The sequence below is a fragment of the Ailuropoda melanoleuca genome, chromosome 2, assembly GCF_002007445.2.
Source record: "Ailuropoda melanoleuca isolate Jingjing chromosome 2, ASM200744v2, whole genome shotgun sequence".
Lineage (NCBI taxonomy): Eukaryota > Metazoa > Chordata > Mammalia > Carnivora > Ursidae > Ailuropoda > Ailuropoda melanoleuca.
Window position 1 is genome coordinate 62,020,447 of NC_048219.1, and position 12,674 is coordinate 62,033,120.

The window sequence follows — 12,674 nt, forward strand, 5'->3', positions numbered from 1 at the left end:
GGGGGGGGGGGGGGGGATGTTAGTTCTGCAGTGTCATTTTATCAGTGAATTGAACACGGCATCACATCAAGTCAAATCATGTACTTTCCACAGCCATGAACCTGTTTTGTTTGACTTATTTGTGAGGTAGAAATTTTAGTTTCTAAAACCTTTTTGTATTAGTAGGATTGGTTGGATTGTAACCCTCTAGTACTCAGAAAGGCTTCCTGGGTTATTTTTAGAAGTTAAGAGGGTAGAAGGTTAGAATTTAAAATATGAGCTGATACACCATTTTCTGCACTTAATTTAGAAGCAGTAGATACTGTTTAATAATGTCCAAGAGTACTATGTCACTGCCTTCTCTAAGGCAGCCTGAATTGTTGAAATTTGGTACAGTGACCATATTGCATAACCTATGTTTATATATTTTCTAGCCTGGAGATGACATTGTTCTTATGGCACAAGCTCTAGAGAAGTTGTTTAGGCAGAAATTATCTCAGATGCCACAAGAAGAACAAATTGTGGGTGGTAAGGAAAGAGTAAAGAAAGGTAAGACAGAAAAGGTTTATGTTTTCTTACTTTCCCTGTTTTTTATATTATATATGAATGTGTGTATGTGTGTGTGTATAAATATAATGACAAGAACTAAATAATAAATCCCTCAAAGGAGATAGACATTCAGAAGTCCTTCTATATCCTGGGGCGCTTGTGTGGCAGAGTCAGTTAAGTGTCTTACTCTTGGTTTCTGGTCAGGTCGTGATCTCTCAGGGTCGTGGGATCGAGTCCTGCACCAGGCTCTGCATGGAGTCCACTTGGGACTGTCTCTCCCTTTTCTTCTGCACTCTGCCCCACATGCAAGTGCGCTCTCTCGCTTTCCCTCTCAAAATACAATCTTTCAATCTTTAAAAAAAAATCTTCAAAATCTTTTAAAAATCTTTTAAAAAAGAAGTCCTTCTAAGTCCTTTTGCATTGGTATTAAATGTCCATTTAAACAGTAAGGCATACTTTGAAAGCAAAGATGGCTATCATACAAGATGAAGGAGAATTGTATTGATTATGGCCTTGGAGCCTGAGATTTCCTATAGTGTAGTACTATTCACATAGTAAGCATCCAGTAAATTTATTAGTATTTTTTAGTGGATCTTGTATCTGTTCTATAATAATAAAACGGCCAAAATCGTCAATGTTCCTTGTACCAAAAGATCCAATAGCTAAGAATAAAATGTTACTGTTGCATCTGAAGATTCTCCTTTTTTCTAACTCTTTCTTAATTAAAAAAAAAAAAACCTTTAGAGGGAAACATGTTACAGCTAATAATTATAATATTTAAATATGGAGTTAAAAAACATCTTAAGTATTCAAATGGTTTATTGTAGAGGTTAACCAAGGTTGTCATAGATGAAATGTTGGTTTATTTTTGGACTACTGATGGTGTACATTTTAGATAAATTCCTTAATCATTCCATGTTAGTTTTCTCATGTATAATGTCAGGAAAATATTTCACTTTCGTGGTTGTAAATGTTTATAAAGTATACAGTTAAGGGGCTGGGATATAGAAGACTTACCACTACAAGGTGGTTTTTATCGGTAATAATGTGTACTTTTTTTCCTTGTTGATAGATATTTAAGATGGGTCGTGACTTCAAGCTTTACGCAATCCTGTGAAATATTCACTGTTCTATTAAAGTTATTATTTTATTCTCACCTTAGGAAAAGGTTGATCTTAAGTCTGACAATATAAAGCCTAGGGTTCTGAAAGAGGATTAAAATAAGCTATTACAAGGTAGATAATACATAGATCAGTATGCTACTTAAATTGTTAAAGCAAAGTGGTAATTATTGCTGACTTAAAATATTATCTCTAGCAAGGTAAAAATTATTTACCTTTAGAATGCCTCCCTTAAAAAACAAACTTTAATACATTCTTGATGTTTAAGTTGTAGCTACTTGTTTCAGATGCTCAGATTACTGCTAAGAACATAAGATTCCCTCAGACAAATTCTTTGACTTTTTCTGTCAATATGTATTTGGATGTTTGTCACTTATAATGCATATATTATGGGGTTACAAAGATGTATAATCACCCTAACCCTCAAGTTCAGTTTCCATTTTAGTTAGAAATAAAACTTCAGGGGCTGCTGGGTAGCTCATTTGGTTGAGCAGCTGACTCTTGATTTGGGCTCAGGTCATGATCTCAGAGTCCTGGGATCGAGCCCCGTGTCAGGCTTTGCGCTCAGTGGGGAGTTGGCTTCAGTTTTCCTTCTGTTTTTCCCCCTCCACCACCACTTTCTTGCTCTGTCTCTCTCTAAAATGAACGGATAGATCTTTAAAAAAAATAAGTAAATAAAACTTTAAAAAACAATAAGACAATGCATTATAATAAATGTCAGATGAAATTACACACAGTACATGCTATGGTTCAAGAGAGTAAGAAGTTGATTCATACTGGTAAAGCTGGAGAAGGCTTTAGTGGTGATAGAACTTGAATTTGGCCTTGAAGGATTGGTAGGATTTGGCTTTGGAGTAAAGATCTGGGTTTCCAGATAACTTTTTCTAGGAACATTTTGCTGCCAGAGTCATGTCATTTTTATGCACAGTGATAGGAAAACACTCACATGACAGTAGCTAGTCCAAATAATGGCAAAGAAAAAATTTAAATTTAGTACATTGAATTGAATTGGTATTGATTTATTGATGAAATACTTGAGTAATTCTGAGGAGCTACAACACAGTTCAAGTTCTCGGGATATATCAATGAATGAAATAAAAACTTTTGCTATCTTGGAGTTTACATTCTAGTGGAGAAAGAGAGGCAAACAGGATGGGTTCTGAGTGGGCCTCGTTGAGAAGTTAAGATTTGAACAAAGAGGAACATTCCAGGTGGAGAGATCAGCTAGAGCAAAGGTCTATAACAGGATCCTTTCCTCTTCTTTCACTTTGGGCCATTGCCTTTATGACCTGGATCTTCCCTCTTCACCTTGTCAATGATTTTATTCCTTTGGTTATCCCCTTTGATTCATATATCATTAATCTCTCCTTTGTAGAGTTCATCTCAGTACTCTATAAACATGCTCTAATATCTTGTCTTTGAAGTTCATCTTTTACTTGTTTTATTCTGGTTACTGTCCCATTTTTTTGTTTTTCTCTTAAACATTCATGAATTCACTTCAGTATAGGTTCTAGCCTTACTACATCACCAAGAAGATTCTTACCACACTACTTAACAAGTTCTTGTCAGTCAGGGTCTCTTACAGTCTTGATGTGGCAAAATTTAAGTATTATTTTTCTATTCTCATTTTACTTGACCTCTATCAGTATTTGTGTTAGAAGGCTACTATCTCTTTCTTTTTTTCCATTGATTAAAGAATACAAATTTTATTATTCATAAATCCAGAAATAGAGTATTTGTTATCTTATTACAGTTTTGATTTTTTTTCCTCACCAAATCAAATTTTATTTGGTCAAGGTAGGCACTGGTAAGTAGATAAATATTTATCATAATGGTTGTAGAAAATTTTACTATGGTCACCCTTTTTAAATTTAAATTCAATTAATTAACATATACTGTATTAATTAGTTTCAGAGGTAGTAGAGTTCACTGACTCATCAGTCTTATATAATACCCAGTGCTTGTTACATCACATGCCCTCCCCACCGTCCATCACCAAGTTACCTCACCCACTCCCACCTCTCCAATAACTCTCAATTTGTTTCCTATGATTAAGAGTCTCTTATGATTTGTCTCGCTCTCTGGTTTTGTCTTGTTTTATTTTTCCTCTCTTCCCCTGTGATCCTGTTTTGTTTCTTAAATTCCACATAGGAGTGAAATCATATGATAATTGTCTTTCTCTGAGTTGTTTTGCTTAGCGTAATACCGTCTAGTTCTATCCACGTCATTGCAAATGGCAAGCTTTCATTTTTTGATGGCTGCATAATAGTTAATTGTGTATATATATCACATCTTCTTTATCCATTCATCTGTTGATGGACATCTGGGCTCTTTCCATAGTTTGGCTATTGTGGATGTTGCTGCTATAAACATTGGGGTCCAGGTGCCCCTTCAGATCACTACATTTGTATCTTTGGGGTGAATCTCTAGTAGTGCAATAGCTGGGTTGTAGGGTAGCTCTATTTTCAACTTTTTGAGGAATCTCCATACTGCTTTCCAGAGTGGCTGCACCAGCTTTCATTTCTACCAACAGTGTAAGAAGGTTTCCCTCTCTCCGCATCCTCCCCAACATCTGTTTTTTACTGTGGTTAATTTTTGCCATTCTGACTGGTGTGAGGTCGTATCTCATTGTGGTTCTGATTTGTATTTCCCTGATGCTGAGTGATGTTGAGCACATTTTCATGTGTCTATTGGCTATTTCTATGTCTTTGGAGGAATGTCTGTTCATGTCTTCTGCCCATTTCTTGATTGGATTATTTGTTCTTTGGGTGTTGAGTTTAAACTCTTATAGATTTTGGATACTAGCCCTTTATCTGATATGTCATTTGAAAATACCTTCTTCCATTCTGTCAGTTGTCTTTTGGTTTTGTCAACTGTTTCCTTTGCTGTGCAAAAGCTTCTTATCTTGATGAAGTCCCAATAGTTCATTTTTGCCTTTGTTTCCCTTGTCTTTGGAGACATGTCTAGCAAGAAGTTGCTGCCTGTGTTCTCCTTAAGGATTTTGATGGATTCCTGTCTCACATTTAGGTCTTTCATCCATTTTGAGTCTATTTTTGTCTATGGTGTCAGGAAATGATCCAGTTTCGTTCTTCTGTATGTGGCTGTCCAATTTTCCCAACACCATTTGTTGAAGAGACTGTCTTTTTTCCACTGGATATTCTTTCCTACTTTGTCAAAGATTAGTTGACCATAGAGTTGAGGGTTCATTTCTGGGTTCTCTATTCTGTTCCACTGATCTACGTGTCTGTTTTTGTGCCTGTACCATACTGTCTTGATTACAGCTTTGTAACAGAGCTTGAAGTCCGGGATTGTGATGCCACCAGTTTTGGGTGTTTTTGTTTTGTTTTGTTTTTACTATTCCTTTGGCTATCAGAGGTCTTTTCTGGTTCCATATAAGTTTTAGGATTATTTATTCTACCTCTGTGGAAAAGAGTTGATGGTATTTTGATAGGGATTGCATTGAATGTATAGATCGCTCTAGGTAGCACAGACATTTTAACAATATTTGTTCTTCCAATCCTTGAGCATGGAATGTTTTTCCATTTCTTTGTGACTTCCTCAATTTCTTTCATGAATCTTCTATAGTTTCCTGAGTACAGATCCTTTGTCCCTATGGTTAGGTTTATTCCTAGGTATCTTATGGTTTTTGGTGCAATTACAAACGGGATCAACTTCTCAATTTCTCTGTATTCTGTCTCCTTGTTGGTGTATAGAAATGCAACTGATTTCTGTGCATTGATTTTATATCCTCCACTTTACTGGATTCCTGTATCAGTTTCGGCAGTTTTGGGGTGGAGTCTCTTGGGGTTTCCACATAAAGTATCATGTCATCAGCAAAGAGTGAGAGTTTGACTACTTCTTTGCCGATTCGGATGCCTTTTATTTCTTTTTTTGTGTGATTGCTGAGGCTAGGACTTCTAGTACTGTGTTGAACAGCAGTGGTGATAGTGGACATCCCAGCCGTGTTCCTGATGTTGGGGAAAGCTGTAAGTTTTTCCCCATTGACAATGATATTTGCTGTGAGTTTTTCATAGATGGCTTTTATGCTATTGACGTATGTACCCTCTATCCCTACACTGTGAAGAGTTTTAATCAAGAAAGGACTGTACTTTGTCAAATGGTTTTTCTGCACCTATTGAGAGGAATGTGTGGTTCTTGTCCTTTCTTTTATTACTGTAGTGTATCACATTGATTTTGCGGATGTTGAATCACCCTTGCAACCCAGGAATAAATCCCATTTGGTCATGGTAAATAATCCTTCTAAAATACTCTTTCTTGAAATGCCCTTATTCTTGGTGCATACTCTAATTTTGCGAGTTTACTTTCCCACTGTGTTATCCTCTTAGCATTGTCTTTTCTATTAAACCTCTAAAATATCAGAGTTTTCTTTTCAGGGTTTGATATTAGATATTCTTTTTCTAAATTCCATCTGTGTGCTATCAATTCCCAAATTATGTCTCTAATACAGCCACTGGACATTTCCACTTGGATGTCTTGTACACATCTTAACATTTAACTGGCTCACAGTTAAACACTGATGTTCCTCAGATTACTCTGTGTAACAGAAAATGGTACTAATACAGTCATTCAAACCAGAATAGTAGAAGTTGTCCTTGATTCCTTCCTTCCTCTGATTCTTTCTCATATTCTGCTAATTAGTAAGTCATTTGTATTCAACCCTCAATTTGTTTTTGCAATTATCCTACTTCAGGCTACCATCTTCTTACTCCCTGTGATCCTGATTATTCTGTGTGGTCTATTGTCTACACAATAGCAAAGGCAGCATTTTAAAAATAAACTGGAATACATCATTAGCCTGCTTAAAACCTCTCTTTAGCTTCCCGTGTTAAAATGAAGCCTGAAATCCTACTGTGGCCCTTTGTGATCTGGTATTTGTCCAATTCTCCATTCTCATCTTGAGCTACTTTCTTCTCATTCACTGAAGTTTTCCCTACTGATTGTCTTGAAATACATTTTTACTGCCACCCCATTCTCTGGCTAGCTACTTCTTATCTTTACAGTAACATCTTAATTGGTACCTTTTCAGAGAGGCCTACCTGGCTTATCATCTTTATAGTAGGTCTCTGCCATAATTTAGTCAGCACCCCATTTATTTCCATTCTAGTGCTCAACATCACTTGTAATCAATTTGATTTTTTTTTCTATTTCTTACACTAGACAATGTGCTCACCAAGGACAGAAACTGTATCTATCTTGTTCATTATTGTGCCATAGCACCTAGAAAGTGGCCTGAGACATAATGGCATGCAATAGATATTCCTGGGGTCCTCTTATGTTCCAAGTACTGTGTTAGGCACAAGAGATATTGTAGAGATTGAAACAAAGTTCCCTTCACCTCACAGAGCTTTTTTTTCTAGTTCAGGAAATTGGTAAAATTAGGTAAATGTAAGTATTCCTTATTATACTTAGCCGTTTAGCTCCTGAGTTCAAAGAACCACAGTTGAGATATCAAAAGATACGAGGTTATCTCAATCTATTTGGTTCCTAAGTTTTAATTTGTGGATAATGAGAACCCAGAGATTGAGGAATACAAGCCCTGTCTTAAAATATATTCAAACCTTTTTTGGTTCCTGAGTTTGTTAAGCAAAAATTCGGAGAGTCAGGGATACCTATATGTTGTATGTCAAATGTGATAGTGGCAGGGAAAAAGTAAGAATAAGAGAACAAGAAAGTAGTGGGGGTCGAAAGAGAGTTGTTTTACATAGGATGGCCTAAGAAGGTAACCTTTCAGTAAAGACATAAAGGGAATTTGGAGTGAGCCACGAGGATATCTCCTTCCAGGCAGAGAGCATAGTCTGCTTATGCTTGCCAGATTTGAGGATTTATGGCAGGCCAGTAGGCTGAAGTGAAGTAAGTGAAGGGGGTAGTGATAGGAAGTAAGGTTGGAAGGAGAGTGGTGGGAGGGGGGAGCACACGTAAGTAGAGAAATCATGCAGGTCCTTATAAAGCACTGTAGGTTTGAAGTCTCCAATATTATGTCTAAATTGCTCTGACAACTGTTAGCAAGTGTGTGTGGGAGAGTTTCAAAGGGGAATGGGAGTGTATTGTGTTTATATTGCTAAAAAGCTGAACTAAATGAATTAAAATAGAATACTAATAAAAGTACTTCATATTTTACTCACATACTGACTCTGGTTCACACTTTACTAGGCATTCAACATAATGTAGCAGTTCCTTCTGTTAAAGAAAAACAATCCCCCAAAACACTGGGAAAAGTATTTAAGCCACAAGTGATTCCCTCTGTATTTCCTGAGACATCAATTTGTCCTTCAAACATGGCACAAGATACTCCACTCAACTCTACCTCACAAACAGTGGCCCAAGTAAGTTCACTGTGCTCCAGAATGTTTCAATGTTAAGGAGTTGTGATGACTGAACCTTTTTTTAAGTTGATATGAAAACCGGTCTTCAGCATACTGCAGTCAATCTTTTTGTCTGTGTATATTTTGTAACAGAGACCTAGGATGTGAACCAAATTTTAGAGATTTTTGGTAGAATTTGAACTGGTTTACTATATTTTTAGTGTTAATATCAGTTGCCCAACTAGTCATTCTGTGTGTTATATAACTTCTATTGGGTTGATAATTTAAAATTGTATACTATAGCTGATTTCAGGTATTCAGAAACTTGTTTTTGTTTAACTATGACTTATTTTTCCATATATCTTTCATTTATCTCAAAGGTTTACACAAGGCAGTTCTTTGGATATTAGAAGATACTTGAATTATTTATTTTACCTATAAAAGAGAAATTAACCTTTACTAATATTTAATATAGGGAAGACTTGGTGCTGGTAAGTTTGAAAACTTACTCTGAATGTCCCCTTAATTATAGTTTTTGTTGTTGTTGAATTGTTTCAGGTTACAAGGGGTGTGAAGAGGAAAGCAGATACCACAACTCCTACAACTTCCGTAGTTAAAGCAAGTGGTGATTCTTCCCCAATGCTTGCAGAAAAAAAATCAGTGAAAATTCCACCCATAAAAGAAAATGTGCTGAAGACTGTTTTGCCAGATTCTCAGCAGCAGTGTAAAGTTGTAAAGAATGTTAAAGTGACTGAACAGTTAAGGCACTGTAGTGAGATTCTTAAAGAAATGCTTGCAAAGAAACACTTGTCCTATGCATGGCCCTTTTATAATCCTGTTGATGTTAATGCTTTGGGGCTCCATAACTACTATGATATTGTGAAAAATCCAATGGATCTTGGAACTATTAAGGTAAATGTTGTCTTAATAGGAGAAACTTCTTTTCTTGATTATAAAAATAATCTTGTCATTGTAAAAAATTGTTTTAATTCAGAAAAAGATGAAGAAAATTAAAATCATTAGTAAGTCATATCACCTGGAATGAATCATGGAAAAATTTTTAAACATCTTTCATTTTCTTCTGTACAAACACACCCATTGTTCTTTGCCACAGTGCTTGAGTTACAGGATGTAAATATAGCTCTGCACCCTGAATTTTCACTTATTATGTTGTAGACATTTTCTCATTATATAGTCAAGATTATATTTTTAACAACTGCATGAATCTGATGCAATTTTGGGGGGCAGGGAATAAGACATTTATGAGTTTCCGACCCCTCTCTACATTTTTTCAGGGGGGTCTTCTGCTGGCTTGGTCAGGTTTTTAGAATTATTATTTAAAAAAATTTGTTTTCAAGTAAACTCTGCCCCCAGCGTGGGGCTCAAACTCATGACCCCAACATCAAGACTCACATGCTTTACCAACTGAACCAGTCAGGCACCCCTTAATTTTTAATCGAAGTATAATTGACATACAATGTTATATGATTAAGGTGTACAACACAGTGATTTGACAGTTCTATACTTTAGACAGTACTCACCATGAAAGTGTAGTTACCATCCGTCACCATACAATGTTATTACAATATTATTGATTATATTCCCTATTCTATACTTTTCATCCCCATGGCTTAATTTATTTTGTAAGTAGAAGTTTATACCTCTTAATCCCCTTTACCTATTCATTCATCTCCTTCTCTCCCCCTTGCAAGCATCAGTTTGTTCTCAGTACTTATGAGACTATTTCTGTGTATATGTGTGTTTTTGTTTTTTAGATTCCATATACAAGTGAAACGATACGGTATTTGTCTTCCTCTGTCTTATTTCACTTAGCATAGTACCCTCTGGGTCAGTCCATGTTGTTGCGGATCACAAGATCTCATCCTTTTTTATGTCACTTGGTGTGTGTGTGTGTGTTGTGTCATCATCTTTATCCATTCATCTATTGATGGACTCTGAGGTTGCTTCTATACCTTGGCTATTGTAAATAATACTGCAATAAACAGGGGGGCATAAATTTTTTTTGCATTAGTGTTTTTGTTTTCTTATATGAATTTTTTATATATCTTGGATATTAACCCCTTATCATAATTTGCTCATCTCTTCTCCCATTCAGTTGATTGCCTTTTTGTTTTATGATATTCTTCACTGTGTAAAAGCTTTTTTGTCTGATGTAGTTTTTATTTTTGCTTTTGTTTCCCTGGCCTGAGGAGAGACATCCAGAAAGATGTCGTTAAGCCCCATGTTCAAGAGATTACTACCTGTGTTTTCTTCTAGTTTTCAGGTTTTTATGTTTCATTTAGGTCTTTAATCCATTTTGAATTTATTTTTACATATAGTGTAAGAAGGTGGTTTGGTTTTCATTCTTCTGCATATAACTATTTTTTGCTGTACCATTTGAAGAGACCGTCTATTCCCCATTGTATATTCTTGCCTCCTTTGTCATAGGTTAATTGACTATATAAGTGTTTGTTTATTTCTAGGCTCTCTGTGTCCTGTTCTACTGATGTATGGGTCTAATTTGTGCCAGTACCACTCTGTTTTGATTACTGTAGGTTTGTAGTATATTTTGAAATCTAGGATTTCAGTACCTCTAGTTATGTTTTTTTTTTTTTTAAAGATTTTATTTATTTGACAGAAAGAGGCAGCAAGAGAGGGAACACAAGCCAGGGGGAGTGGGAGAGGAAGAAGCAGGCTCCCAGCGGAGCAGGGAGCCNTCCTACTGAGCAGGGCGCCTGATGCAGGGCTGGATCCCAGGACTCTGGAATCATGACCTGAGCAGAAGGCAGATGCTTAACGACTGGGCCACCCAGGCGCCCCTCTAGTTATGTTCTTAAGATTACTTTGGTGATTCAGCGTCTTTGTGGTTCCTTAACAATTCTAGGATTATTTGTTGTAGGTCCATGAGAACAACTGTTGCTGTTTTCATAGGGATTGCATTTAATCTATAGATTGCTTTGGGTAGAATGGACATTTTAACTATTCTTCCAGTTCATGAGCGTTGTTTATCTTTGCCTTTATGTCTTTACTTTTTTTCATCAGTGTCTTATAATTTTCAGAGTACAGGTCTTTTACCCTCTTGGTTAGATTCATTTCTAGGTTTACTTTTGTTTTTGCTTTTTGATAGTTATAAATGGGATTGTTTTTCTTAATTATTCTTTCTGCTATTTTGTTATTGGTATGTAGATGCAGCGTATTTCTGTATATTAATTTTGTATCCTGCAATGTTACTGAATTCATTTATTCTAAAGTTCTTTGGTAGAGTTTTTAGGGTTTTCTATATACAATTTCATGTCATCTATAAATAGTGACAGTTACTTTTTCCCTACCACTTTGGGTCCCTTTTACTTCTTTTTCTTGTCTGATTGCTGCAGCTAGGATTTTTAGTACTATGTTGAATAAAAGTGGTGAGAATGGACATCCTTGTTGTTGGTCTTAGAAGAAAAGCTTTCAGTTTTTCACCATTGAGTATGATGTTAGCTGTGGGTTTTTCATTAATGGCCTTTATTATATTGAGGTATGTTCCCTTTAACCACACACTGTTTAGAGTTTTATCATGAACAGATTTGAATTGTGTCAGATTTTTTCTGTATTTATTAAGATGACTGTATGGCTTTTATCCTTCATTTTGTTCATGTGTTATATCCCATTGATTGATTTGCAGGTATTGAATCATCCATGCATTCCTGGGATAAATCCCACTTGATTATGGTAAATGAATTTTGCTAATATTTTGTTGAGGATTTTTGCATCTGTGTTCATCAAGGATATTGACCTGTAATTTTATTTTATTTTATTTTATTTTATTTTATTTTATTTTATTTTATTTTATTTTATTTTGGTAGTGTCTTTGTTTTGGTATCAGAGTAATGTTGGCCTTCTAGAAGGAATTTGGAAGTTTTTCTTCCTTTTCTATTTTTTTTGAATAGTTTGAGGAATTTAGGTATTAACTCTTTAAAAGTTTGGGTTTCACTTGTGAAGCCATGTGGTCTTCAACTTCTGTTTCTTGGGAGTTTGATTACTGATTCAGTCTACGGCCATACCACCCTGAACGCACCCGATCTCATCTGATTACTGATTCAGTTCCATTACTAGTAATTGGTCTGTTCAGATCTTCTATTTCATCATGACTTAGTCTTAGAAGATTTTGTGTTTCTGGGAATTTATCTGTTTCTTCTAGGTTATCTTAATTTGTTGTCCTGTTATCTTTTTGTAATAGTCTCTTATCCTTTGTATTTCTGTGGATTGGTTGTTACTTCTCTTTCATTTCCGATTTTGAGTCCTCTCTTTTTTTGATGTGTCTGGCTAAAAGGTTTATCAATTTTGTTTTATTTTTTCAAAGGATTGGCTCTGTTTCATTGATCTTTTCTACTTTTTTTAAGTCTCTTTATTTCAGCTCTGATCTTCACTATTTCCTTCCTTTTACCAATTCTGTTCAATTTTAAATATCTTTTCATTTTGAGGAAAGTTTTAATAAAAATCTTTCATTTAAATATTCAAGGTTGGTTTAAGGAATTTATCTTTTCATTGCTTTCCTAGAATCATACTTGTCTAAGATTATCTGGAAATGCACTGTTTTCCTGCTTTCATGATTTTGTTTTTTGTTTTTTTTTAAAGATTTTATTTATTTATTTGACAGAGAGAGAGAGACAGCCAGCGAGAGAGGGAACACAGGCAGGGGGAGTGGGAGAGGAAGAAGCAG

At 35.5% G+C, this 12,674-nt stretch overlaps 1 protein-coding gene across 6 annotated transcripts in view; it reads left to right on the forward strand.

Moving 5' to 3' along the window:
• The window catches only part of BRDT (bromodomain testis associated), a 69,250-nt gene that overhangs the window by 14,575 nt on the left and 42,001 nt on the right, over positions 1 to 12,674 (forward strand). For all 6 annotated transcript variants that reach the window (XM_019806886.2, XM_034653893.1, XM_034653890.1 and 3 more), the window contains 3 exons: positions 414 to 528; positions 7,821 to 7,993; positions 8,531 to 8,884. In XM_019806886.2, coding sequence (XP_019662445.2) covers positions 414 to 528; positions 7,821 to 7,993; positions 8,531 to 8,884 — 642 coding nt within the window. The remainder of the gene's footprint in view (positions 1 to 413; positions 529 to 7,820; positions 7,994 to 8,530; positions 8,885 to 12,674) is intronic.